The sequence below is a fragment of the Molothrus aeneus genome, chromosome 20 (assembly GCF_037042795.1).
Source record: "Molothrus aeneus isolate 106 chromosome 20, BPBGC_Maene_1.0, whole genome shotgun sequence".
NCBI lineage: Eukaryota > Metazoa > Chordata > Aves > Passeriformes > Icteridae > Molothrus > Molothrus aeneus.
The window spans coordinates 6,523,909-6,551,891 of record NC_089665.1 but is presented as its reverse complement, the minus strand read 5'-3'; the positions used below and the strand labels follow the sequence as shown (position 1 = coordinate 6,551,891).

The 27,983-nt window shown below is 56.3% G+C and overlaps 3 protein-coding genes and 1 long non-coding RNA gene across 5 annotated transcripts in view; 2 read left to right on the top strand and 2 right to left on the bottom strand.

Annotated features, from left to right (window-relative positions):
- The window catches only part of SMYD4 (SET and MYND domain containing 4), a 29,083-nt gene extending 16,633 nt beyond the window's left edge, over positions 1 to 12,450 (top strand). Inside the window, exon 12 of one of the 2 annotated variants that reach the window (XR_010784797.1) lies at positions 11,124 to 12,450. The gene's annotated coding sequence lies outside the window, so the exon portion shown is untranslated. Of the gene's footprint in view, positions 1 to 4,260; positions 4,280 to 11,123 lie in introns of those variants that run through there. The other variant, XR_010784798.1, reaches the window with a different exon arrangement.
- Positions 1,413 to 7,945, bottom strand: SERPINF2 (serpin family F member 2). Its single transcript, XM_066563458.1, has 8 exons — positions 7,737 to 7,945; positions 6,998 to 7,054; positions 5,707 to 6,112; positions 5,281 to 5,424; positions 4,923 to 5,126; positions 3,927 to 4,069; positions 3,160 to 3,364; positions 1,413 to 2,462 (listed from the first exon to the last, which is right to left on the bottom strand). The coding sequence occupies exons 1-8, from the start codon at positions 7,788 to 7,790 to the stop codon at positions 2,137 to 2,139; spliced, it is 1,539 nt and encodes a 512-aa protein (XP_066419555.1). The 5' UTR covers positions 7,791 to 7,945; the 3' UTR covers positions 1,413 to 2,136.
- WDR81 (WD repeat domain 81) lies at positions 9,874 to 22,517 on the bottom strand. Its single transcript, XM_066563453.1, has 11 exons — positions 22,469 to 22,517; positions 18,144 to 21,698; positions 17,814 to 17,921; positions 17,023 to 17,213; positions 15,070 to 15,260; positions 14,690 to 14,855; positions 14,396 to 14,561; positions 13,399 to 14,097; positions 13,098 to 13,243; positions 12,751 to 12,930; positions 9,874 to 11,577 (listed from the first exon to the last, which is right to left on the bottom strand). The coding sequence occupies exons 2-11, from the start codon at positions 21,688 to 21,690 to the stop codon at positions 11,251 to 11,253; spliced, it is 5,721 nt and encodes a 1,906-aa protein (XP_066419550.1). The 5' UTR covers positions 21,691 to 21,698; positions 22,469 to 22,517; the 3' UTR covers positions 9,874 to 11,250.
- Positions 22,518 to 24,065: 1,548 nt separating this feature from the next.
- On the top strand, positions 24,066 to 26,243 carry LOC136565204 (uncharacterized). The gene is made up of 2 exons (XR_010784819.1): positions 24,066 to 24,166; positions 25,861 to 26,243. It is a non-coding gene; the product is annotated as an uncharacterized lncRNA (long non-coding RNA).
- The last annotated feature ends 1,740 nt before the right edge of the window (positions 26,244 to 27,983 follow it).

Genomic DNA, 27,983 nt, shown 5'->3' with positions numbered 1-27,983 from the left:
GAGCTGTGCCCTCTAGTAAGAAAGGCTGAATTCTTGTGGGTTTACTTGTTAAAATTGCAGGGCTCTGTAATTACAGCCTCTTTCTGAAGGGTTTGTGTCATGACATTGGTTGGAGGGATAGGCATTATCTTCGGCCATTCTTCCCCTTTTAGACTGGAAGAAATGCATAATTGGAGGCTGGAGCCAGGACTTTTTTATTCCCCAAAGTTGCCTGCATCCCCATAATTCATGGTTAGTGAGTCAGTCCTGCTCTTATGCCAGCAGATGGTGCAGACTATTCAGGGACGGAGGCTCCCAGAAGCATTCTGCTCCTTCCTTTGAGGGAAGGCAGCCTTCCCAAGAGAGGAAAACACTGCCAGAAGGATGGCCCTTGGGCTCTCTAACTGCTGCTCTGCAAGAACACGGCACCATCCTTTCCACCCAGCAGCTGAGGGGGTTTGGAAGCAGAAATTACTATGGACAGGAATTGTTTTGTACAGAAGTGCTCATGAGTTAGGCCCGTCATTTTTAAGTGGTAGAATGGCTTGGTTGGGTGGAGGAATCCCAAAATTCCTTGATAGAATAATAAAATTGTTTAGTTTGGAAGGAACCTTAAAGATCATCTTGTTTCAGCCCCCCTGCCATGGGCAGGGACACCTTCCATTATCCCAGGTTGCTCCAAGCTGTCTTTGGACATTTCCAGGGATGGGGCAGCTTCTCTGGACAATCTGTGCCAGGGCCTCATGGGCATTTTTAGGGCACTGCTGCACTGGAACAAGGACCCATCTCAGACCAAAGGGAAGCTGTAACTGGACATTGTCTTTTGCCAAAACAAAAGCAGTGACATTCAGCTGCAGGTGTCAAAATCTTTCCTCCTTTCCCTGGAAGCTGTGCCAGCCATCCACAGCATGGATACTGTGGAGCCAGGAGTAGCCCAGTGAAGAACAAATCACAGGTAACAGATGCCAGATCAGCACCTTTGACCCTCTGAGCAGATCCCAGCATTTGTCAGGTTTTACCCAAGAGAAAGGTTAAGGGCTGTTACATCCTTTCTTATCCCTGCATTGCTGCTCACAGGCCAAACACCCTCCTGACCCTGGGCCACTGAGCTCATGCCCTAATTCAGGAAATTCTGCCATCTCACAAAGCCAGCTCTGACCCAGAGAGCATCCATCCCCTGCACATTTGCCAGGGGAGATGCCCAAAACTTGTTGGACTTGGCCCTTGGAGAGTCTTTACAGATTTGCCATTTCACCTCACAGCCCCTGTTGTTCCCTGTGACAAGGTGTAGCAAAAACCAGATCCTTTGCCACAGCCCCTCCTTTCTTTTCTTCTGTCATGCCCAGATTTTTTTCCTCCCAATCTTTACAATTATTAAATTTCTGTGCCTTTTCTCTGTTGGGTCTTTCAATGCAACACCTTCAGCAAATACATTCTGCTTTATTCTTTATTATTCTGCCAACATAAAAATTACTAAAAAACACTTTATAAAACATGCCTTGAAAAATCTAGCATTACCCAGCCTCTAGAAGGAGGGCTGGAGAGGGAAAATTACCCAGCCTCTAGAAGAAGGGCTGGAGAGAAGGATCCAAAGGGAGGGGTTTCCTACAGCAGAGCCTCCTACATCAGATCCAAATAGCCAAGGAGTGGGAAAAGGGAATCTTTGAAAAGAACCCATGCCTGGAAGAGGTTGTGACTCATCCTAGAGAAGACAACTGGTTTCTAGTCCAGTTGCTCTGGAGGTCGTTGTCTAGGTGGGCACAGATGGTTTGCAGAGGAACACAGAGGGATTCGTGTTCCCAGAACTGCGGAAGGAAGAGCCACACTCAGACAGTCCTGGCTGATGTCCAAGCTGCCAGATGCTAATGATGATTCCAGGCTACAGGGGACTCTAATAAGATCTTAATGAAGACTCTAATAAGAGTCTGGGGACAAGAAAGTCTCCCTTCCATGACTGAGAGCCCTGGAAGGGAAATCCAGGCAGAACAAGCTTTTCAGGTCAACAGAGGGGAGCCTCAGCCTGGAGAAACTCAAAAATCCCAGGACTGGTCTCTAGGGATCTGGAAAGGAAAGCAGCAAGGAATTGCCCCCTGTGGCCTCTCCCAGATGGTCCAGAGGGTCAGGCAGGAGTCCCAGAACACTCAGCTGTGCCCTCTGTTATTTGGGCACGCGGTTCTTGTTGGCATCTGTGGCTTCACCCGAATCCTGTGGCTCTCGGATCTGGGGAGCAGCATCTGGGTTGGGGTTCTGGACACTGCCAATAAAAAGTGGGATCCCTGTTTCATCCTCAAAGATGATGAAGACAAAGGGCCTGTCGAGGCTGAAGGCAGAGACTGAGCGTGACAGCACGACACTGGTGGCAGCAGAGGCTTCCACCCCATCTTCTTTGAGCTCCAGGGTGGCCTGGTGCTGGACACTGGACACAAAGAGAGGCTCCTCTGTGATCTTCTGGAGATTTGGGCTCATGAACAGCTCCTGGAGGCCTGCAGAGAAATGAGACCAAGTTGGTGCTGTGAGTTCTGAGTTTTCTCAAAGCTGTCTGAAGAAAGCAATTCCCTGATCTGTTGCTCCATGTGCAACCATGGAGGACTGGAGAACTGACAGTCAAGAGAAACAAAATGCCACCTGTTTAAGAATAGTAGTGTAAGAACTTGAAGTCATCCTTAAAAAGCAGCATCAAGTCTGAAGACTCTTTCTAGCTAGACTGGAAACACTTCTATAGAGATTCTTTTTTCTATAGAGATTATTTTTTAAGCAATTCTTTGCAAAACAAAGTGAACTCTTAAATTATTCTCATCTGCAAAGGCAGCACCTGGTGTTTTATTTCAGCTCCAGGTTTTGTGATCTGCATTTTCTGTGATGGCAATTTCCATGTCCTGGACACTGAACGCAATGACAAAGAGACTGAGATTGATGCACGGGGGAAGTTGGTCTTGGCTACAATAGGAAGAACTTGTAAAGACTGTGAGAAGCTGTGAATTCTCTGTAGTATCATCTTGTTGGAGCAAAACATTTGGTGCCAGGCAAGCAAGGAGTAAGGAGGAGGAGAGGAAGAAGAGCTGGGAGAGTTTGGAGTTCTGGAGCAAGCTGTGAGGCACAGCTTTAGAAACAAGGGTGGCAGCTTTTGGTGTCAGTGAACAGATTGATCTTGTTCTATGCAAAGCCTGCCAGGGGCCTTACCCATTTGGCTGAGAACCTGGTTGAGTTCCAGCTTGTAGTCCAACTTTATTTTGGGGATCTTCACCGTGGTGGGCACCTCTCTGGGGAAAAGCCTGCACAGTTGTTTGTAAGGGAAGTTCTCCAGCACGTGAGAGGTGTCCCGGGCGCTGTGGTTTGGTACGATGACCACAAAACTGACATTGCTCTTAAAGGGAAACTTGGCCACCTGGAGATAAAACCAACCAGAGAAGGATTCAGGGAAAAGGAAGGGAAGTCCACAAGGTGATGCTTTTAATTTAGTCTTTTTCTAATTGGTCTACAGGGCCACTCTTGCTCCGGGATGAAAACAGCCTGGTGAGAAGGAGGGATCTGATTTCTCCAGAGGAGAATTTGTTGGAATAACAGCTTTAGGTTTTAGTATTAGCCACTGGCTGGTAAAGGTTGAGCACAAGCCACAAGCTTGCCCCACTCTGAATTCTGAAAAACTCCAACAGCACATTGTCTGAGGGAATTCCTTTCCATATTTCCTCATTTATCTTTAACTCAGGGCTTTAAAATTCTATTAATCCCCAGTTAGTCTGAATATGTCTTTGTGGTTTTTCCTAGAGATTAAAAGTGAAGTTTCAACATTCTTGCTGGAAGCAAGGACAAAGAATGATTATTAAATTTGTGTGTGCTATGCCTGTTAAAAAAAATTGGTTTTTTGGAGGGAATGCTTGCAGTTAGTAAAATATCACAGCAAGAGGAAATTCCAGTGAAAAATTGCTGTACTCCTGAGAGATCCCTACCTGAATATCCTGGGACTCCAGAGTAAACCAGCTCAGGGGGTACTGGTGGGCTTTCATCATCTCAACTGGGACCACAAACTCATTGTCAAGGTGGAACACATCTGGCCCAGTGAAGCTTGCATTAAATTTATTCTTCCAAAACCCTGTAAAAATAAAAGTTTTGAAAGTGATGAAGTTAAATTTGAGTAGAAAACCAGAAACTGCTGAGCTGACACTCCTCCTATCTTGAGTTCTCTAACAAGGCCAGTAGTGACCAGGGAAATGAAAATACAGCAAAGAGAAGTCAGTACCAAGGCTGGAAGAGTCCTAACAGCAGGAAACTCTTATCATCCAGAGAGAAACTATGGAATAACAAAAAGAACACGGATTAATCCTCATGCCTCAGCGTGGGAGACTACTGAAGGCTATGAAGATAAAAGAAACTATGTTTGTGCTTTGAAAAATGGGGAGTATTGCTTCTGTGCTGCAGAGGGGGAAACACTGCTCCAAGACCAAGGTAAAACGTTTGTAGATTTACACTGGAAGTATTTGGTCTGTGCACAGCCCTTAGGGAATTAAAAAAGGAAGATGTGGCCGACCACTGTGCTGCAGTCAGAGAGGAATCCACAGAAGCTGCCTCTGAGCTCTGTGGTGGGTGTGCAGAGCTGCAAACGACCTGGTTCATCATTTGGGTTAGAAAAGACCTTTAAGATCACTGAGTAGATGAGCAGGGATGTGCCACTGCCTGGGATCCTGAACCAGGAGGCAAAGATACTGCAGGTCCCACCTGCTGTGTCCTGGCTCTGCTGTCAAGTAACATTTTTAGCACATGTGAAGCAGTTGGGAATTATTACTGTAAAGAAATCTAAGCAAGAGGAACAGCAGATGCACAAGAACAAGCAGATTGCCTAGCAGGAAGCGAGGAGAGGAGAGGCTGTTCAGCTACAGGGCTTGCAGAAAACTGGAGTTCTAACTATTTCCTCTTGAAAAAAAATGAGGAAGGCCTGTGGAGCTCACCGTGGAAATAGATGGCATTGAGCAGGAGCATCACTGTGTTCTGAGGGAGCTGCTGGAGGAAGGAGGGAATTTTTCCATGAGTTACATCCTTTACCCAGTTGTTTATGGCCATGAGGTCATCCTGATTGATCCCAGAAAGGGTCTTGGGCTTTGCTCCATAGAATTTCTCTGAATCCTCCAGGAACTTCTGTTTGACCTCAAACCCTGGCAAAGGGGAGGAATGATGGAAAAGGTTTGCTCAGCGTGATATGACACTCCCCAAGAGCGGGAAATGGGGGAAATTGATGTCTCCAGGGTGCTTCCATCACTCTCTGTGACTGGGAGGTTTGTCCTGCACCAGTCCAGCCCCCTCCCTCACCTTTCTGCAGGTACAGACGTGACCCCAGGCTGAGGGTGGACTCCGTGAGCCTCCTGCGAAGGGCGCCCAGCATCTGGTGGAGGCAGGGCACTGACTCCAGGTGCATCACCTCCAGCAAATGCTTCTCTGTCTGATTTGCTGCTCCTAAAAATCAAATTCCTGTTAGGTCTCACGCCCCCAGAGTGGAAAACAGGGATGTTACTCTGGCTGCCTCTTGTTAGAAACACGCTGTGCCTCACAAAAGAGGCTGGAGAAATCTGAGAGTCGGAGCCTCAGAGGGCAGCTTCAATTGTAATCATGCCTAATTAAAGCTGCAGGAGCAAGGATAAGTGGAAGGGACTGTATTTCATTTGCATCTGGTTGCTCATGGCTCAGGGAGAGGGAATGGGAAGGGCAGGGAATGGTGGCTTTGCCACCGAGAATTACCCAGTGCCAGGTGGGACAAGGCGAGGGCGATGCTCAGGGGGGACAGGATCACGTTGGTTCTGTTGGACTCCAGCTCCACCTCTCTCAGGAGATCAATGCTGAATCTCATCAAGCCATCTGCCAGCTTCTGGCTCTTCTTCCAAGTCATCTCACAGCTTTTATCTCCAGCCTCTTCAGCAGAGGCATTTTCCTCGGGTGATTTCTTCCCACGGCAGCCCCCAGCCCCAGCCACAGCTTCATCTGAGTTCCACTCATCCCTCGTGTCTGGCAGGGTGCTGGGGAATTCTGACATGGGTCCATCACTCTCCTGGAAGCTGTCATAACTAAATTCTACCATCTTTCCCTCTGGCAGGGCTGGGATGGCTCCCAGCAAATCCGACTGTGCAATTCCAGCGCTTTTCACGTCCTGGGGAGAAACAAGGAGAGCACTGGGAGAGCAAGAGCACAGTGACACCCTCATGGGCTTTTAGTGCTCACCTAAATGGGCTGAGAAAACTGGACTGCTCAGCTCTGGTGCTGGTTTTGCTTCAGTTTCCCTTTAACCCTGAGGATAATGATTTGGAAAAGAGGTCTTGGATCCTGTGAAAATGGACCCAGTGAGGGTCTGGCAGTGGTTCCTCCTCTACTTGCTCTCAGGAAAGCTCGAGGGCAAGACCCACCACCAGCTCAGCACATGTCCTGTGCCTTCAGCATTTACAGATCCATCATCCTCAGCCTTGATTTCATCTCTTCCCCTCACACATTTCAGCAGTGCCCACCTGCCTCACACTGGTCACCCCTTCTGCTGCTGTCACAGCCCTGATCCAGTTTGGCTCAATTCCTCCTCCAGGCATCTGTGTTTTCTTGACCTGTGTGTTCTATTCCATCCTTCTCCTCTCTAAACTCCCTCATTTTCCACTCTTCTAAGCTTTAGCCTTTAGCACTGCCACTACTGTCCTCACATTTGCATGATCTGAAACATCCCAGGCTCAATGGGTTGGATCAGCTACTGGTCTTTCTCCCTGTCATCCTCACAGCTGGTGGTTTCCCTCACCTTTCCTTATCAATCAGAAATTAAATCATCCACCTGCCAGCCCCTGTACACACCATACTGATGTTAACTCCGTGCTCTGCTCAGTTATTTAAGGTGAGCTTCCAACACAGCATTGGCAGCAGCTGGGAGTTAAGCCTCCAGAAAGATGGACCTTTCTCATGGCACTGGCACTGCCTGGGCTCATCCCTTCTCAGGAAAAAAACTGCAAATCCCACAGCAAAACTTCAGCCCTCTTGGGTGGAACCTGTCAGTGCTTACCCTCAGCTTCCCATCCTTGTCCAGGAAGAGACGCTGCTGCTCGATGCCATGGGCCAGCTGTGGGGGAAAAAAAATCAACACAAAACCAAAATCAGGTCCCTCTGAATTTCCAGAGTGTGTCTTCCCTGCTCCCACTGCAGTCCTGGCTGCAGCAGTCCCCACATGGGCAGGATTTTGGGATGCAGACCCAGGGATGGTGGGATCTGGCATGGGGAGATGGAAGTGAGGAGCAGCTGGAGACACTGCAAACACTGGATTTGTTTAGAAAGGGATCAGGCCAGTCTGGCACAAAATAATGGATCCTTTTGAGACTGAGCAGTGGGGTTTTGCAATCTCAGTTCTGACAGGAATCCAGATTTAAAAGTGGGGGGGGGGGGAGGAGGAAAAACCTGCTTTTCAAAAAGTTCCTGTTAACTCCTGAAGGTCACGGTCACCAAATACAGTTGAGGTCAAGTTCCAAAAGAAAAATTTCTACAGAAATATGAATAATATTGAAAGTATTATATCTAATATTATAAATATTGAATATATATATATATAATATTATAAATATTGAATGAAAGTAAGAACATCCACAACTATTTGAGCTGGGTAAAAGATTAGAAACCTTGCTGGTGAAGCCCCCAGCAGTATCCTCCACCAATCTGCCTTCCAGGGCTTTTCTGGGTGGTATTTGCCCCATGGTCTGGCTCAGGGAGCCAGCACAGTTCCCTTGCTCTTTGCTGGAGTAGGAACTTACCCTTGGGAGGCTGTGCAGAGCAGCCAGGCAGAGCAGCCCCCAGAGGAACCCCATTTTCCTGGAACACAAGGACCAGCCAAGAGAGGAGTTATTTATTTCCAGCTGCAAGCTCAGCTTATTCAGCTCTGCAGGGAGAAAATTATCAACCTGGCCAAACAGGTTGGCACAGGAGCTCGTGGAAAGCAATGGGGAGATGAACAAAGCTGCAAAGAAACAACACAGGGCTCCTGGTGCCAAGGCAGGGAAATCAGAGAGGAGCAGGGGCCCGCAGTGGAGCTGCAGCCACAGCCAGGCTGGGCTTGGATCCTGCCTGTCTGACCCTGCTGCCCTGGTTTCTCTGGACTGCAAATGGTATTTCCCTAATCAGCACTGCACACACTGTGCCTCTGGAAGGAGACAAGAGCCTTTCTGCTCCTTTCCCATGGAAACCACGGGGATACAGGCACAGCATCCTCAGCTGTGCCCCAGGCTCTTGGGAGAAGGGCCACTGACCTGCAGGTGCTCAGCAAGCGCTGTCTGGGAGGGAGTTTGCAGGCATGAAGTGCAATACCAGAGCAGTTTCCCAGCATTATGTCCTGCAAGGGGGAGTCCTCCCCTTCCCAGCACTCATCTTCTCCCTTTGCTGGCAAACCCCTCCTCTCCCCTCTCCATTTCCAGACTGGGACAGGGCTCCCAGGGTCACAGCAAAACCCCACCCATCCCCTGGCCAACGCTTCACCCAGCCACTTTTCCCTTTCTGACAGGAATAAAATACCTTCTCCTTCTCATTAAACCCCCACGCCAAAGCCCTGTCCCCTGCATGGTGCCCACATTTAATTCCTGGGGCTGCTTTCCACTCTCCAGGCAGTCCTTACTTCACCCAGAACTGCTGGGCTGAGATCCCACTGGCAGAAGATAACTTGGGGCCATTTCTTTCTTCCCCTTCCTTCACCCCAAATCCTGCAGTCCCAAATACCCCAAATAAAAACCCCAAATAAAAATACCCCAAATAAAAACCCCAAATACCCCTTTTTCCTCCCTGGTGGTGCCCATCCTTTAGACCTCTGCCCAATTCACCCCCCTCCCAGAGGACCATTGCAGGAGCCCTCATTTCTGTCAAACCCTTTGATTTCTCCCTTACCTGAGGTTGTTGATGTCCACGTTGGAGCTGGCAGCTGCTTTAGCCTGTCCAGCAGTTCTGCATGGGGCACACACACAGAGCTCTAGTCCAGCCCCCCCTCCCAGCAGTGACCTTCAGCACCACCCCCTGTTTGAGAATTTGGCAGGCAAATATTGACCCACAGCATCCGGGTAAACATTTCTCTGGGGGAGAAGAGTGAATTTCTGGTGCATTTGGAGATGGGGACACACTTTTGGGCTGCTGTACCTTCAAGACAACCTTAAAGACCCAAAACTCCCAGCAGCAGAATTTGCAAATGGCTCCACTTTGCATGCACTCCCCATGCTAGGAATATTCTCTTTTATTCATAAACTTCAGTGAAAATGCAGGGCTTGGTGTTTATTGCCACAGGGCTGTCTGGTTTGGGGATTTTCTTTGCTGAAACCCCCAGCTCTTCCCTCCTGGAGTCGCAGTTGCTGCTGGTTTAACAGAGGTGCCCAGGGTGCTGTGGCTGCACACAGAGGCTCTGAGGGCCAGGCTGGGCTGAGCCAAGAGCAGCTGCTCCCTGCCCTGGGGCACAGCACGCTCCAGAGCTCTCCCAGGGCATGCACACACTGCTGGGGCACACAGGAACAGCCTTGGGGATGGGCAGAGCTGCCCTGGGTGGATTTGTGCTGCATGCACAAGTGGGGCTGATCCTTCCTGCCTCTGCCCGTGCCCTCAGGGGGAGAGGAGGCACTGAGGGCCTGCAGGGAGCACAGCAGCATCTTCCACCCATCCATTCCTTGCTAGAACTCTTGGTTCCCAAGCTCACCCAGACAGTGGGTGACAGATCTGAGCTCTGCAAACTCGGGAGCTGCTTCCCCTTGGAAAGCAAATCCCATGCAGCAGAGTCCTGTCCTGCACCCAGGGCTCCCCCAGAGCACAAGAGGAGCCTGAAGGAGCAGGTGGCACCTGGGCTGAGCAGCAGGAGAGCTGCAGGCAGCACACCCAGCCCCTCCAGCACAGAGCTTACACACACACATACACACAGAGCTCTGCAGTTCTTTCAAAGAGTATATTTAGAAGTAAATATTTACATCTATTGCAAATGCTTAATAGGCAACACGGGACTGAGAGCTCCCCTCGGGTAGGGAAGGACAGCACTGGCCAACCACTCCAACCACACCTCCCCAGCTTCCTGCAGAGGTGGCAGCTGGATGGAAGCCCTTTCCCCTCCAGGACAACCCTCAGCAGGCTCCTCCTCTGCCCAAGAGCTTCCCACTCCCCTGATACTGGCGCTGGCTAGGCTGAAGGATGGATGGGAAAAGGGTGACATGGAAGGGAGGAAACTGCTCCTACTGGTGGGGCAAAGAGCACCCTCTGTGCCTTAGGGGTGGGAACAGACAGTGCTGTCCCAAAGGAAAGGTCAAACAGAGACCAGGCTGGGTTCTTGCCTCCTGCCTCTCACCCTACAAGGGCAGGAGGGCACAAAACTGAGCACCTTTTGCTGTCCTGTCTTCCCCAGGAGCCTGACCAGCACAGAGGAGAGGACTAGGATTTATTGAGGATCAATGCCAGTGCACAGCACACATGGCATTCCTCACCCCTTACATCACCACGGGATGCTGGGGCAGGAACCAACAACAGCCCTACCCCACTGCTCCAGAAGCCAAAATCTCCATGGAAGCATCTAGTTACCTAGTTCTGGCCTCCTGAGAGAGTCACATTCCCACCCCAATGTGCCCCTCTGCAGCAGCCCACTCTGACAGGCAGATGGGCTTTGTGCCTTGGCTGCCTTCCATCCCAGCCCTTGCCCTGCAGCCAGCACGGCAGCAGAAGGGCCCTGCTGAGCCTCTCCTCCTCCCATGCAGGCTCTAACCCAGCTGGCAGAACCTGGGGTTCACAGAGCACCTCCTCTGTGCTTTGAGCACCAGCCACAGGAGGAGGAGATGCAGCTCCAAAGGCAGCAGTTCCCAAACCCAGCTTCTGCCATCCCAGTGGGGCCGTTCAGGGGTTCAGGAGAGGAAGGGGAGGGGAAGTGCAGGTGGCAGTAGCTAAACTGTTGTGTTTTGTCAAGGGGCACCTCTTACCCCTTAATTGAAGGGGGGAGGGTACCTGTGGTCCCTATTACTGTGGAGGGCAGCTCACAGTCCCCTGGGGATCAGGCACACACGGTAAGGAAAGCTCCAGGCCTCTCTGCAGGGGCGACAGTGACCTACAACGCCCAACATCTCTCCCAGCAGCAGCAGAGGTTTCTCAGTTTCTCAGTTATGGCTTTTTTTTTTTTCTTTTTTTTCTTTTTCAAGATACAGAAAGAGCTCAGAGACCTAACAAGCACACCTCCCTCTGCATCCTCTGCTCAGCAACATCGGACTGTGCCTCCTCCCAAAGCCATGCTGCTGGCTCCCAGCTCCAGGGACAGCCACGGGGTCACTACGCCAGGAGCCGGATGACGCCGTTGTCCGAGCCCAGCAGGAGGTGGCACTTTGTGGGCAGCACTGCCAGGCTGGTCAGTGTACCCCGAAAGTTCTCTGAGCTCAGCTTGGTGGTGCTGCTGGGCAGGGCTGAGGACTCCAGCATGGAGTAGACCCCGATCTTGTTGGCCACGGTGCCAGTGACCACCTCGTTACCGTAAAGGTCGAAGGCGTGGATGGGCTCGGAGGCAGATTTGTAGTGGTGCAAAGGTTTCTGCTCCAGCTCCTTCCACACAGTCAGGGAATGATCTGAGGAGGAGCTGATCAGCACGTTGCCCTCTGCAGCCTGCAGGAGAGGAAAGGCCAGTGAACAGACATTTCTGTAAAAACTCACAATCTGGTGCTGCACATGAGAGCAGCAGGTGATCCAATGGTCACAGTGCAATCCCTCAGGACAGGCAGAGTCATTTCCAAGCAGCTGATGGTACTGAGCATGTTAGCAAGGCCTTGGGTGGGCACTGCAAGGTAAAGGATGCTCTGGTAACTGGCAATCTTCTCCAAGAAATGGGCTGGGTCTCTTCTCAACAACACCCTGACACCCAACACAACTCATTCATGATCTCTTACTACTGCAGTGGGTAGTACCAGGGATTACCATGCAGTCTCCCTCTCCACTAAATCACCTGCCAAACTATTTTCCTTCTCAGGAGAAGGAATTGGAAGGCTCTCTCACAGTTGAAAATACTGCTGAGGGTAAGAGAAGCCTGGAGCTGCTTATTAGCAGAGCTAGTGAGAGGGTAAACAAGCCACACTGCTGAACTTTGTTTAACCCACATTTGGGTCGAGGACACTGGAGAGCCAGCACTGCTCCCTGGGGTGGGTAAATATGGACAAGAGTTACTCATTAGAGTGACACTCTCCCAGGGAAGCCCAGAGCCCCGTGGAGAAAGCAACACATTTCCTCCTCCACAGGAGCCATGGCTCCTCCCTGCCCCTGCTGCAGACCTGCCTGTTTGCAGTGCCCACACTGGGGAAAAACTTGGTTGACATTGAATGTGTCACTTCATAGGACAGCTTCCCCCATACCCCATTTCTGATCAGACCCTAACCAGGAAAAGACTTTGTAACCTGGTTTTGATACCCAGTCCCTTGCCTTTATGCTCTTTTTTTCCTCCTCTGACTTTATAAAGTACAGCTCACTTGTGTTCTCCTTTTTGAAGCAGGTGTGATTTATTTCACCACTCTGTGTATATGGCAACTGAGAGATGCAATTATGATGTGACTTATTCAGGTTGTGAATATGGCATTGAAAGCCAGGAGGGCTGAACTCTGGCAGCATGAGCTGGACCAAGAACAGCTGCCAGCAGCACTAACCATGAGGCAAGAGAGCTTGGGCAGCCCCTCAGGGACACTGCAAGGGGTGGTGCAAGGATGGAGCACACAACCCTGAAGGAAGGATGCTCCACACAGCCTTGGAACATCACTGAGGCCCCACCCTGACCCCAGCTGAGCCTCTCACCTTGATCTGCAGGATGTCTCCCTCGTGGGCAGGCCAGCCCCGCATGATGAGCCCTGTCCTGGTGTCCAGCAGCACGATGAAGCCCGAGGAGAAGCCGGCCATGACGCTGCGGCCGCCGGGGCTCACGGCCAGGCAGCGGATGAGCCCCGCGCTCACGCCGCTGGCCAGGCGGAACTCGTGCTGCAACACACACGGCCCAGCAAGCTCAGGGGAGCTGGCTTTCAAGGGACAAGCTGGTTTCCATGCAGCCATCACAGCTGGCTTTGGGATCTGGGCTTTGAGCCAGCTGTGATCCCATCATGAAGCGCAGGGATGGAGGAAGGTGACTCACGGTGCCACGTCCCTACCTGTAGTCCTGGTTTCCTGTGGTCGATGAACCTCAGCACAGAGTCTGCACTGGCCACAGAGATGCTGTGATAGGGAGGTGGCATGGTGGTCACAGCTGTGATGGGGACTTTGCTGTCTAACTCATCAAAGGTCCGCAGAAGTTTGCCTGTGAAAAGATGACAGATATTACAGCAGGACAAGTCACACTGCAAATCTCCAGCTCTGCGCTGGTTTTTAACAGGAGCCACCCAAACTCAGCACAGCCTCTGCCTGTAAGGGCTGGACCAGTTCACTCCAGCTCCTCATCCTTTCCCTCCTTACCCGTGAACTGGTCCCAGATGTGCACGGTGCCATCACAGCTCACCACGTGCTGCGGTGCCTCCAGCTGGCTCACGTAGAACACCGACTTCTTGTGCTCGGCGTAGGTGAAGCGTGGGGGCACCTCGCTGGTGCCATCCCCGTAGTTGTACAGCGGCCAAAGCCTCACTGTCTTGTCCTTGCTGCCACTCAGGAAGAAATCCTCGCTGCCCAGCGGTGCCACGCACTTGATGGCCCCGGAGTGCCCTGAGAAACTCTGCAGCTTGATCTGGTGGAAGTGGAAGCGGGGGTCGTGCTGGCTCACCCCGATCTCGTACTGCCAGTAGGCCAGCCAGTTCCCACAAAGCATGTGGGTGCTGCGGGGCAGGTCCTGCTTCAGGGCACTCTCCTCGCTGGAGGAGCTGGGAGTGAATCCATCAGTGCCAGCACTGAGGTGCAGCAAGCCGAGACCCTCCCGCTGCGTGTCCACGGGCACCTGGATGCGGTTCCCCACCAGGACACTGCCAAAAGTGCCAGAGTGAGTGTCCTCCTGGGGGCTGGAGAAGGGCTCAGCCCCTCGAGGGTCCTGCTCTGAGCCCACCACACTCGGTGTTTGCTCCAGGCCAACAGCCTGCAGGTTCTGGGGGTTCACATTCTCCAGGTGGAGGCTGGCCAGCTTCTCAACCAGAGAGTAGTTGGGCACAACCGTGCGGATAACGTCACCTGAGGAGACAGGGACAGCGTGGCTGCAAGGCAAGCAATGCCCCCATCATCATCATCATCATCCCCCTCCATACACTGGGATGTGGACACAGCATCCCCCAAGTCAGCTACATCTGCCCCCAGCCAAGGCAGCCTGAAGTCCAGAGGGTTCCCAACCCAAGAATCAGCCCAAGCCATGCTGCAGAAGGTGTGGGTTTCCCCCAGCAGCCCTGTGAGCTGTGATTGCCCTGGAGTTCAGACCCAGCATGCATGCCCAGAGCTCCCTCACAGATCCCTGGAGCTGGTGGCCAAGGCATACCCAGCAAGCAGGAGAAGGGGATGTAGGTGATGTAGGCCATTTCAGGGTTGAACACCTTCTGTAACTCCACCAGCACGGATGGATCCAGGGCCAGCAGCTTCCCATCTGAAAGGGGCACCTCCATCACTGGCACCTCACAGCTGCTCAATGACTCTGCTGTCAACCCCTGGACAAGAAAAACAAGGTCAGATAAACCCCAAGATGAGATGCTCTTACCACACAAACACAGCCAGGTATGCCCATCACATTCCCACATCTGGGGAAGTGCAGGGGGGCTTCTCCCACACCACTGACCTGGTCCTGCAGCTCCTGCAGCAGCGAGAATGCCCCAAAGAAGTTCCTCACTGTGTCACTCAGGTGCTGCTGCACCATCTCCTGCCCAATCCTTAGGCAGACCAAGGCAATGAGGCTGATTGTCTTCACACACAGGACAACACGGGCCTGGGCTCCACTGGGGAAACTGCAGAGGACACCCATGACCAGCCTGCCCTCCACATATCCCTTTGTTCCATCCTCTGCCTCATTCTTCCTGCCTTTTCTGTGTTACCAGAATGCTTTCAGCAGTGCAAGGAGATGCACACCAGAGCAGAAACATCCCCCAGCCCTGGCAGCATTGATGCCCCCACAGAACCATTCCCAAATCCCTGATTTTGTGCCAATCCTGCAGCGCTCACCCGACAGCTGGCGAAGTGAGGAAGCCCAGCACTGGGAGCAGCACCTCCTGGCTGATCTTGGGCAGGATGTCCATCAGTGTGGTGTCAGAGAGACACACCACAATCTTCTGTGTCAGTGTCACAGCAGCCAGGAGCCCGGCCTCCTTCCGACTGTTCAGCCGGACGCCGCCGGAGCCGCCGCCGGGTGCAACCTGTGACAGGGACTCCTTCAGTGCCAGGGCCACCACCTCCCCAGCAGGACACAGCAAAGGTGACCCCAGGGCCACCTGAGCTCAGCCTGGAACCCAGCACAGCACTGCTGGGCGCAGCTCCTGGAGGAGGAACCTGAGCATTGAGTCTCAACAGCAAAAATGTGTCCAAAGGGATGAGTCCAAAAACTGACAGGCACCCATCAGCACAAGAGATGAGCCTGCAGAAAATGGGGAATGACACCCCTAAGCTCACAGATTTCCTCTGCAGAGTACAACATCCCCACAAAGGGGAAGCTCAGTAGCAAGATCAACAACCCCACACTGGCCCAAACCACCCTGGACACCCCAGAACATCATTTACCAGCACAGAGAGAGGGGGAAACCTTTACATTTTAAAAGCAAGAATAAGTGTATTCATCCCACAGTCTGCAAGGGAACAATCCTTGCATGAAATATCCAAACACAAATTATGGGCAAACCCCGCTGCTGACTTCTAGAAATCCAGCTGCTAATAATTTCATGAGGCAGAACTGCACATCCTTTTTCTGCTGACAATGTGCTGCTGCTGTTATGGCAGTGCCAAAGAGTTAATAACATCAGCAGCAACACAAAAATATTTCTTTCTAGATTGTCCTATTTCCTAACTCCTAGACAAATCAAACACCCAAGAAAAGAGAGCCAGTAACAAAACCCACAGACAATTCCCAGCTCCTGCTATATTTCTTGTACACCTGCCATCTTCCAGCTCATCACAGAGGCTCTTCCTCTCACAAAATAGCCACCCTGCCAAATCCTGCAAGAAGGATTGACTTTATCCTATTTGTGACCTGCCAGTTCCATGGCTCCAGTATCAGGTTGCCAAATGCTGTTTCACAGGGGTATTTAATCCCCTCTGTGCCCCCAAGCAATGAGCTTAGGAAAGCAAAGCAGAACAGCTGGAGCTATGATTGCAACTGGGTGGAGAATGATTTTTGCTGAAAAATGGGATTTTTTCCCCTGAAAAAATCTCCCCTTCAACACTGGAAAAACTGACAATGCCTTTTTGTTTTCTTTAGATGAACAGCTGTGGCCTCTTTTCCTCTATGTTTAAATTATCAGAAAGCTACTGAAGTTTTCCATTTAAACGAGAATCCATAACCAAAGTGTTTACAACCACTAAAGAGGGAACAATATGAAAAATAAGCCTGTTTAAAACATTCAAACCTTTTTTCTTCTTAATGAAAAATTAAGTTTTTCAACCAGCTGCATTATACATTTCCTTCTTGCTATGAACTTCAAGCTGAAAAGTTGGTGAGCCTTGCCAGTGCTTTTTATTCAGTTGAAAACCTGTTGGTCTCCCCCCAGTTCAGCCCTATCTACCCACACAGACCTCTGTGAACACTCACTCCAGCAATCTCACAGCAGCACAAGCTGCTCCTCCTGCCTGTTATCACAATCCCACCCTTGTGCCAGCTCTGTTTGGGCACAGAAAAGCAGAATAAATGCTTTTTCTCTGCTTTCACAAGGTCTGACAGTGAAAGAAGGGTATGAACACAGCTGTGTGCTTTGCTGAGAGCAGTCTGGAGCTTATGGCAGGAGGTGAAAGTGCCTCTCTTGCCCTTCTCAGCCAACACAACCAGAGCTGCTCAGCCCGTTCTGGCCCAGCCAAGCTCAGTTTATACACAAGAAGCTCCTGGTGAGGCTGGACTGTTTTTTTACATCTTCCCTTTGTGCCTGGACACAGCTCTTGCCCCAACAGAGAGGAGAAAAAGGCAATACTGACCAGGTAGCTGATGTAGGGCAGGTACTGGTAGGTGAGGACAGGCTCTCCATACAAATATGCCACGTGCACGAGGCAGGCCAGCACTGGCTTGGACACCTGATCTCCCAGCACAGGCCGCTTCTGGTAGATATTTCCTGTGCTCAGGGGACTGCTCTCATCACTGCTCGGTACAAACTGCTGCCTGGTGGGGCCTGCCCAGAGAAAAACACATCGTGAGCTGAAGCAGCAGCCACACCCAAGCAGACAGACTGGGGGCACAGCCCACCCTGTGTCACCATCATATTTTCTGAAAAAATCCCTTTGCCAGGATTTCTTCTCCTGGGAAGCTGAGAAGCCTCAGAGAAAAATGTAAATCATAATTATCTGATTCTCCTCTCCTGTGTTTTGCTGCTTTGGAATGTGGTTTGGACATTGTTTATCCAACAGGTGCATGTTTGATTGGTTCCATGTGAATTGTGTTGACTTAATGACCAATCACCATCCAGCTGTATCAAGGCTATGAGGAGTCACAGGTTTTTATTATTCATTCTTGTTAAGCCTTCTGATGTACCCTTCCTCTATTTCTTTAGTATGGTTTCCTTCTGATGTATCCTTCCTCTATTTCTTCAATATAATTTCCTTCTGATGTGTCCTTTCTCTATTTCTTTACTATAGTTTTAGTATAGCGTTCTATAATATAATATAATATCGTAAAATAATAAATCAGCCTTCTGAGAACATGGAGTCAGATTCTCATCTCTTCCCTCGTCCTGGGGACCCTCACAAAGCCCTGGGCCCTGGGGAGGCATTACCAACGTAGCAGGAGGTGAGCAGGCGCAGCAGGTTCCTGGCGATGAAGCGGGACGTGACGGTCGGGCCCAGCTTGGCCGAGAGCCACCTCACCATCTTACAGGCTGTGTCTGCAAAACAACAGCAGCCCCAAGGACACAGCACAGATTAGCTATCTAACAGGCTAGCAGTCCCTGCTGCCCCAACTTGGACTCTCAGAGCCACCCACATGCAGTCCTGGCCTCACCCTGGTTTCATCGCTGTCCCCAAGCTGGGGCTACAAAACACCCCCAAATCTGGATCTGCTTCTCCCCAGGCTCTGCCCAACATCCAGGACACTGCCAGGGTCTTACCCAGCAGTATGGTCTGCTCTTTGTCATCAGAGTGATCTGGCAGCTCCTCTCCCTCCCCATCCTCTGGCTCGCTGCTGTCATCAGCCAGGGTGACATCCACAGAGGCCCCAGCAGCGTCCACAACCACCGTCAGCTCTGCATCGACCGCCGCCTCCTCCTGCTCCTCTTCCTCATGCTCCTCCTCCTCCTCCTCCTCTGACTCCTCGCTCTGCTTCAGGTCCTGACTGCTGTCCATGGACTTCAAGCTGCTCTTGTCCTTCTGGGAGTCCCCATCTGCAGGTCTATCCTCACCCAGGGACACCTCGCTGGCGCTGCTCTTGTCACTCATCCGGCCGAGGCTGAGCGACTCCTGCTCCTGGGGCTGCAGGGATTCCCCAACATAGAGGCCACTCTGGAAGTCCTCACCCTCAGGCAGGTAGGCCTGGTCATGGAAGCTGACCCCAGAGGTGTAGTCCAGGAGATCAAGTGCAGCAGAGCTGTGCTCCACATCCATCTTGATCTCCTCCCCAAACACACACGACACCGGGCTCTCCCCTCCGCTCTCATCGTCCTCAGCGGTGCCCAGGAAGGATTTGCTCTCCTCCCGTGAGCTCTCGATGCCCACGAGGATCTGCAGGATGTGGGGCAGCAGGTTCAGGAGGAAGGGCTGCAGGCCCAGGCGCACGATCAGCTGGGCCACAAAGCAGTCTGTGTACAGGTAGAACCTGCCGTGGCGGGAGCAGGGCGTCTCGTAGGCTCCGATCAGGGGTTTCAGCAGGTACTTGTTGGCATTCTTGGGCCCTAGGGATTTAGCTATGGGCTCAAAGAGGTACCACGCCGCGTAGACAGCGGTGTTTTCCTCGGACATCAGAGATAAGATGAAAGGCAGAAGAATCTCCAGGCCCTCAGGAGTGATTTCAGCAAGGATCCCCTCCAGCTGCTGCCACAGCTGGAAAACGAGCTCCCGTCCTTGCCCTTCATCCTCGATCTTCTTTGCCTGATAGGTGAAAATGAACTTGTGCAGAGCTGGGAAGTACGTGGGGAAGGGGACAATGGAGCTGAAGGGGCTGAGGAGCTGCGTGGGACAGGGTGGGGGGAGGCCCTGGGAGATGGGTTTGTACTCAAACAGCTGCACTGTGCCCTTGCCCAGCCTGCTCTTCAGCAGCTTCTCCACGGGCATGCTCAGCTGCAGCAGGACGTGCAGCACGTGCTGCAGTGGGGCTGGGATCTCCTTGGGATGGTAACGGCAGAGGTTCCTCACCATCAGGAACCGCTCCAACAGCGACGCGTCGGGCTTGGAAGGACGAAGCCTCGGTGCAAATATAATCTCAGCTACCAGGATGCCCAGAGCTTGCATGTCCCTCTGGAAGAGGTCTGAGAGACCCAAGGGTTGCTCTTCCCACGGCTGCTCCATCAGCTGCATCTCGCTGCTTAAGCCTTTAACCAAGAAATTGTCCAGTTTCTCCAGTTCCTCCAGGGCCTGGAGCGGGTTGAAGCCTTCAGGAAGAGTGATCTTCATATCCAGCTGATCCCCAGCCCCTGCCTTGCTCCGACGGAGCGGTCGGACCCCTGAGGATTTGCCATCGGTGACATAAGCAGGGAGGGTGGAGGGCTGTGCTGGAGGCACAGTGGCACAGGGCTGGTCAGGGGCTCTCCCAGGAGCAGAAATGGAATCCAGGGCTTCCGTGCCTTGCTCCAAATCATCCTCACCAGCCATGGGTTTCTCCCCAGACCAGGTGGTTTCACTGGGAGTAGCCTCCAGGACCAGCCCGTTGACTGCATCTGTCACCTGGCCTTGGATGTCCTCCAAAACCACGGTCTCACGGATGTTCTGCAGCAGAGGCCTGGCAATGGCTGGAGCTTCAGCAGGAGTGTAGGCAGGTCCCACCATGCGCCTGGGATGGGGCTGGTCAAAGAGCTGCACCACCCCGTAGGTCGTCAGGTGCGTGTGGTTGTCAACCAAGTGGAGGCAGACGTTCTTCTCCTTGACTGCATCCTTTCCCAGCAGCTTGTAGCCAAAGGTGAGGTCAATCCAGTGGTGCAGGTCCTGGGAGACCTCCCGGCTCTCCAGCAGCATGCGGTGAACTTGGATGAACTCCTCGTAGGAGCTGCACCACGAGGGCACGTCCAGGTCGGGCATGTCGGGGTGGATGGAGCGGAAGATGGAGGGGTCTGTGTAAAACTCTGGGATGCACTCGTCAGGTGTCCAGCTCTGCATGCGCTCCATGCTGGCTGGGTACTCGTTGGGCTCCCACTGGGACCTGACGTGGCAGCACAGCACTGCCTTGGGTGTCCTGCGGGCCGTGTACACGTAGTAGGTGATGTCTGAGAGGACGTCTGAGATGTGGTGGGGGACGTGGAGCTGCTCCCCACTCGAGCCCCCCGCGACAAACGCCTGCTTGGTCATCTCGTAGGTGAAGTCCAGCTGCTTGTCCCCCTTGTTGAGGCGGAACTTGGATTTCCTTAGGTCCCTGAACTTGCCGTTTTTGGTAGTGAAGTCCACCACCCACGGGAGAACAGGGTGGTAATTGGGGTCTCCCATTCTCCTCCCAGCCAGGCTGTTCAGACGCATTAGGTAGTCAAAGTTGCTGACCTGCCCGTGCACCCACTGCAACACCAGGTCTCGGAGGTCCTTCTGGCAGGCACTGCATGTCACCTCCTGCTTTTGCACGCAGCTTTGCTTGCTCTGTTGTTCCAGACCACCCTCCAGATTCTCCTCCTCCTCCTCCCCTGGTCCCTCGTACCCTCTGAAGTTCACACGCAGCCGGCTGCACAGCTTCTCATCCACAGCAACATCCCGAAGGGAGAAATCTCCACAAGCCAGACCCGCCTGGTGACAAGCCCTCATGGCCTGCAGCACGTGGAAGAGGAGGAAGAGGATCTTGGCGTGGCTGTTGGTGAGCTTGGCCGGGCTGAAGGTCACGATGTCGTGCAGGCAGTACTGCACATAGGGGTAGATGACATACAGCATGTCAGCCGACTCCAGCAGCGCCTCAGCCTGCAGCACGTTGGGACACAAGGACGCCCCTTTGGCCACGCTCTCCTTGGCAGGGGACGTGCCAGGCACGTTCCTGCCCAGCTGGAGGACGGGGCAGCCGTAGGCTCTGTGCAGGGCAGCCCTGAGCGCGTCCAGCGCCGGCACCGTGGGCGGCGCATCGGGACGCCGGTAGGGCCGGGCGTACAGCCCATGAGCCCGGCCCCACAGGTTGTGGTAATTCTGGGTGGCCACGCTCTGCATGAAGCCGTGCAGGGTGTCCATGTTGCCGCCACGCTGCTCAGGGGGCTGTGCCACCCGCAGTGGGTACCCCAGGCGGGCCTTGCGCAGCCCATGGATCTCCACCCGTGCCCAGCCCGCCGGGAGTTTCTGCACCGAGGGCTGCAGGAACGTCCTGAGCTCCACCTCGCTCAGCCCCTCGGGCCGTGGGCAGGCCGGTGGCAGCACCCGGCGCTCCTTGAGGCTCTGCAGCCATTTGGCCGGCACCAAGGCGGTGACGTGCGTCCTCTCGGGGGCCAGCTGCCGGCGGTCGATGTTCAGGTCCTTCTCCACGCTCTGCAGGAAGCTTTCCATGCTGGATTCTGCTGGGAGAAAGGTGGCCCAGGCAGGCTGTGAGAGAGCAGAGCACAGAACCGCGCTGCCCGCCCCAGCAAGCAGCAAGTATCACTTCCCCATCGGCACTCGGGTTAAAAAAAAGGGTTTGAGGAGCTCGGTGGCTGTGCCTGTGTGCGGGGGTGGAGATGGGCTCAGCTCTGGATGTGAGGGACAAGATGGGCCTCAGGAGGGTGACATGGTGGGGCTCCCACAGCCCCTGGCAGGGGACATGATGGAGACACGATGGGGACTGGCACATCCAGGCGCTGGGGGAAGGGACATTACAGGACTTCTCCAAGCTGGGGGGACATACAATGGAACATCCACAGCCAGGGATTGGGACGGGATGGCACCTGTTCAGCTTGAGGGACACAACGGGACATTCACAGCCCCAGGGACTGAAAAGGACCATGATGGGACATGGAGAGGGACATCTGCAGCCCCAGAGCTGGCAGTGGGGACACAACGGCACCTCCGTAGCTGGAGGGGGGACACGAGGGCATCTCCAGCATAACCCCTGTACTGGGGACACAACGGGCCCGGAGAGAGCCACGGGAGGCACCCAGACGATGCTCCCAGCACCGAGCACGGACCCAGCACCGAGCACGGCCACGGCCGGTCCGGCGGCCCCGGCCCCTCGGGGCCCTCGCTACCGGCGGGGGGACCGCAGAGCCGGGCTGAGCCCCGCGGGCCGCTCCGGGGAGCCCTCATCCCCCGCGCCGTGGGGTCCCTCACCGCCCCGGCGACCCCGCGTTACCTGGCGGCGGCGGCTCAGCCGCGGCGGGCGGCGGCGGCGGCGGGGGCGGCCCCGGCCATGTTGGTCAGGTGACGGCGGTCACATGCGGCTGCCGCGCCGCCATGTGCGCGGGGGGGGGGCGGGCCGCGCTGTCCCCGCGGGGCCGGGCCCGGGCTCCCTCACGCGGCCGCGGGCCGGGGGGGCCGGGGCGGGCGCGCGCGGCCGGGGCGCGGGGCCGGGCATGGGCGGCAAAGGCGAGGCGTGACGTCACAGCGACGTCAGAGGCGCCCCGGGCTGTCAGCTGGAGCCGGGCAAGCCGCGCTGACGAGGCAGCCGGTCTTAAAGGGGTCCTCACCCGCCGCGGGCGGACCCCACCGGCGGCAGGTGAGTGCCCGGGGCAGCCGGTGTGGGGCAGCGGGGTCGGTCCAGCCCCGCCGCCGCCCCGGGACCTTGCCGCTCTCTGCCCCGTGAGGCACCGCGCGCTGCGGGAGCTGCCCAGCCCCGGTGCCCGTGAGCCAAGCTGGGCTCTCCCACGCTGCCAGGGCGCTGCCAGGTCTCCGGTACTGCCGGAGTACGGAGTAATGCGGCGGTACCCACGGGGCACACGGTCACGACAGTCACGGGCCGGCGCGGCCCCTTTAAGGGCGCCGGGTCTCCCGCCGGGCAGCGCCGCATGGCGCGGCGGCGCGTGGGAGTCACGTGGGTGGGACGTAGCGACCGCTGATTGGCCGCTCGGCCCTGGCCCGCTGCAATCAGCTGTTACTGGGACGAAGGGCAGGAAACGGCCTTAAAGGGGCACCGCAGCTCCGAGCCTCGCCCCGTGGGGCGGCAGCGGCAGCCCCAGGAGTGCCGGGGGGGCAGCGGGTGAGCGCTTCTGGTCGGGCCGGGCCGGGCCGCCGCTGCGCTGTCCCCCGCCGGCACCCGCGGCGGGCGCGGCCCCTTTAAAGAAGTTGTCCAGTCATCGCGCGGTGCTGCCAAGTCATCGGGGTCAGCCGAGTTCTCGCGGCCACGCCCCCCGCGCCCTCCCATTGGTGCTCGCGGAGAGCGCTCACTTCTGATTGGTCGACGACTTAGAGCAACTTCTCGGAATCGGGGCTGTGTCACCAGCCCCGGCACAGGGAGGCACCGCCCGAGGGCGGGCGGGGGCGGCCGGGCCGTGCCCACGGCAGCGCCACGCCCCGCCCGAGGCCCGCGGAAGGGTCGAGCCCCTTCGGAGCCGCCCTGCCCCCGCCGCCCCTTCACCCGCTTGAAAATGCCAACTCACAGCACGCGGGGCACGCCGGGAGCACCGCTCTGCACTACAACTCCCGGCGTGCCCCGCAGCAGGGTGGCCCCATCCGTTCCCAAGGCAACCGCCGCCCGGCCGGGAGGGAGCCGAGCTCTCCCCCGGGGGGTGGGCGGGGCAGAGCGCTGGCCTCACCTTCCTATTGGCTGAGCTGCGGGTCGCGCCGGGCCGCCATTGGCGGGAGCGGGTGGCAATCCCGGCGCGGGGGCGGGCGCGACGCGCGGCGGCGGTACCGGCCGGCGATTGGCCCGGGGGCGTGGCCGGGAGGCGTGGCCGGGGGCGGCTGCGTCATGACTCCGCCAGCTGATCCGGGACGGAGCCGGCGCGCGGCGGGGGGAGGCGGCGGTACCGGCACCGGGCACGGCCCGGGCGGCACCGGCGGGGCGGCGGCGCTGGTGGCGCTGGGCCAAGTCGGCCCCGGCCGAGCCGCGCAGGTGGGTCCGCCGGTACCGCGCTGGGTCGGGCGGTTCGGGTGGCGGCGCCCTCGGTGCTCCGGGGTTTGAGGGGGCCCCGCCGTGCCCCGTTAGGGAAGGTCACCTTTCCCCGGGGCTCCGCGGACGGGGGGGGTGCGGCGCGGGGCGTCCTTCGCCGGGCCCCGCGGTGCCGCCTGGGCCGGGCGGCCTCGTCCCCGGTGTCGGTGGGGCGGGCAGAGGGGGCTGGGGCCGGGCCCGTGCGCGGCTCCCGCGCCGGAGGGTCCCGGTGGGGCGGGCGGGGCTGCGGCCGGGGCCTCCCCGCGACGGGCGGTGGCCGCCCCGGGGGTGACCTTCACTCCGGGACCGGACTGGGCAGACTTTGACCCGCGGCCGCTCCCCGCCGTGGGCACGGAGCGGAGCATCCCGGGCGGCGGAGGGCCGGGAGGGCGGCGGGGTGTCCCGGAGGGAGCGGAGGGAGCGGCTTTGCCGTGGAGCGCCGTGGGGGGAGCTGCCTCCGTTAGGGGGGAGGGGGGAGTTGGTTTTCCCGAGAGGAGAGGCACTGGGGGAGGGGGGGGTGACCCGGTTATACCGGGAGAGGGGCACCGGCTGGGGGCACAGCGTTCTTTACTACCGGGGGGAGCTCCCACCGGGGCCCTTCCCGGAGCCGCTGGGGTCCGTCGGTGCTGAGAAGGGCGGGGTAGGAGCCCCGTTACCGACAGGGCCCCCCCTCGTCGGTCCCCGGTGCCGGCGGGGTCCCCGGTGCCGGCGGGGCCGGTGGCTTCAGCGGCGGGTGCTGATTCACGGGCCGGCGGGGGTGGAGCAGGGCCGGGACCAGCTCGCTGGAATCCGGACCAGATGTACCCGGCACGCCAGGAATGCTCGGCATCCCCGCCGGGCCCCGCCGCCGCCGCCGCTGCGCCCCGGCCACCGGCCCCGCACCGAACGCCCCGCGGCACCCACCGGGCTCCGGCCGCCCCCGCCGCCCGCCCCGGCCCGCGGCCAGCCGGGCTCCGCAGTGCCCTCGGGGTGACGCCGGCGGGAGGATGCTGCGGGGGCCCCCCGGGGGTTTCCCGTTGCCATCTGTCCCCCACCGTGCCCGGTTTCCCGGGAGGTTCCCAAAACTCCATCCCTGGCAGCCAAAGCTCTGGGCCCTGCAGAAAAGGGATTTTTCCGGGGTCACGGGGGAAGCAGTGAGGTCCAACACCAGCCCTGGGGTTGGCGTCCTTGCCTTCCAACAAAACGGCTCAGAAAGGGGCTGAGCTGCCCGAAATTGCCCCGTTCCCCCGCCGTAGCTCGGCAGCAGCTGCCTTACCGAGTGTCTGCCCCGTCAGGAAGCAGCTGGCTCCCATCCAGGTGGGACCCTGCCAGCAGTGATGGATGCCCGAGGTGAGCCCTGGGAACACCGTCACCCCCACCTGCAGTGGCCTCCCTGCCCGAGGAGCTGCCCTTATCTCTCTTATTTTCCAGCAGAAATGGCCTTGGCTTTCCCTGCCTGTTCCTCGTGGTTTAGGGCTGGCTGCAGGTGCTGGAGCTCAGGCTTTGGGAGAGGGGAGGGATGGGGAGAGCTGAGCTCGGAGCTGCCTCTGGGTTTCCTTGGATGGGGGGAGGACAGAGGAATAGATCAGCATTATGGGGAGGGAGGGGAGCTGCTGTGGGTGACAGCTCAGCTGGGCACAGTTCAACCCTGGCTCTGAAATGGTGTGTTCCCTTCCCAGGTGCTGCCGTGCCACCCTGCTCCTGGCTAACCAGCACCAGTTCTTCAGTGGCAAGCTTTATGTCCTTCTCCAGTAGCTAAAGCTGCCAGTTGAAGAACTGTTGAATGTAGCCACTCTCTTCTCGTCACTGGGACCTTGGATGCCAGCCAGAGCCGTGCCCTGAGCCACCAGGATGAGCCACTCTGCAGAGCCCTGTGCCTTGGAGGGCTTGAGGATGAGTGTGACCAGGATGATGAAGAAATTCTCCTCGGAGCCTCCAGCCAGAGCCTTGGCTGGAGGATTCTCTGCCAGCAGGGTTGCCAAAATGTGTCCCCCCACCCTTCAGCGGGGTGGCACTGAGCTGGGAGGAGACTGAGAGAAGCATTAAATATTATTTTGCTCAACTGTTCAGTTTTAGGAAATTTGTTGCCTGTGGGTTGCCTGGATCAGGTGGGGGCACGGCACCAGAGCTGTGTCCCCAGTGATGCCACCCTGGGGTCTGCAGAGGAGGGGTCGATCCTTTGGGCTTGTCTTGAGCCAAAGGCTGAGCCCAGGAGAGGGATGAGCCCTGCAGCATGGCAGGCAGGGGGATGGAGCCCAGGAGGGGGCTGGCTGCACACCCACGCTGCCCTGAGCGGGTGGGACCGGGCCAGGGTGACTCAGGGCGAGTCACACAGAGTCACACACGGCTCTGGACGCTGCTCCTAGAGCCTCTGGCCTGGGGGGACACTCAGCAGTGCCAGGGCTCTGGGTATTCTGGAGCTAGCAGCACTCAGAGGGGCTGTGGTGAACTTTGTTGGGTTCTTCCGTGGTCCAGGCTCTGGTTTGTTGGTGAACAGAAGCTCCAGCCTGGCCTGGAGGCAATTTGGAAGCTGCTCTCCAGGGCTGGAGGAGCCCCTGCCTTGCACTGAGTGAGAGGGGAGCTCCATGAGGGCTCCAGGGTTTCCCAGAGGACTGCCAGGACCAGCAGCTCCCTTGGTGACTGGGACCAGGGGAGCGTCCAGGCACTGCTGCTCAGAGCCTGCCAGCAGGAGCACAGCTCATCCCAGCTCCGAGGGCGGGCAGGGAGGAACAGCCCTGTGCTGAAATGTCTGCACAATCTCAACTTAATCTGCCTGCCCAAGGCAGGGCTGCTCCCAAACTTTGGCACCCAGCAAAGCACGGAAAGTGGCCTGGCGTCCATTAAGTGGTAGAAGTAGAATAAATCTGTTGTCCTGGGCTCTTTCCTTCTTACATAAAGCTGCTGTGCTTGGTGTGTTCCTGCTGATGGTTACAAGGAGCTGAGTTTCTTTGGGGTGGTTGTCACCCAGAGGGAGTGGGAGTGCTGAACACCCCTGGATCAGCTCCTCCAGCTCGAGGCAGAGCCCGTGTCTTCCACCACAGCTGCCCTGCTGCAAGCCCATGCAGAACAGCTGGCACCTGCTCAGTGCCCAACACATCCTGGACTGCATGGAGGGGCAGAAAGTGATGGTGGGGGGTGCCTGAGGGCAGGGAGGAGCAGCTCCTGGGCCGTGCTCCCCCTCCTCCGACGTGTATGAGCCGTGTGCTCCGTGTGCCTCACAAATCTACACCTTCCCTGGCATGAAGGAACAAACTGTGCTACTGAAACCCAGCTCTTTCCTGGGTAAATTGTGGCTCTTTCAGAGCAGAGAGTTGTCCTGAGCAGAAGCGCCAAACCTGCGAGGTCAGGAAATGTAAAACATTGTATTTAAGTGCCAGAGGACAGGTTTGGGTGTTCAACACAAAACCAGCAGGGCAGGATCTCACCTGCTGAGCAGAGGGCCCAGGCTCTGGCTGTCCTGCACTCAGACCAGAGGGGGTTTGGGCTGTCAGTGAGTGTCCTGTGGGAACTTGTCCAGCTCCTGGGTCTTACTCACCAGTCACATGGGGCTGTGCAGGAGGAAGGGTAAGTGCAAGGCTTCCTGTAGAAAGCACAGCCTCGCTGTGCAAAACCCTAGTAACTCTTTCCTCTAGCGTCTGGCCACCTCCTCCAGGCATCCAGCATGCAGGGACACAGCAGGAAGGGCTGGCTCTGGGATTTCTCTGCCAGAATGCCACCCGTGTGCCATTCCAGCCAGCAGTGACCCTGCCAGCAGGTGCTGCTGGCTCTGAGGTTGGGTGGCATCCCTGCGTCCTTAGGGGCA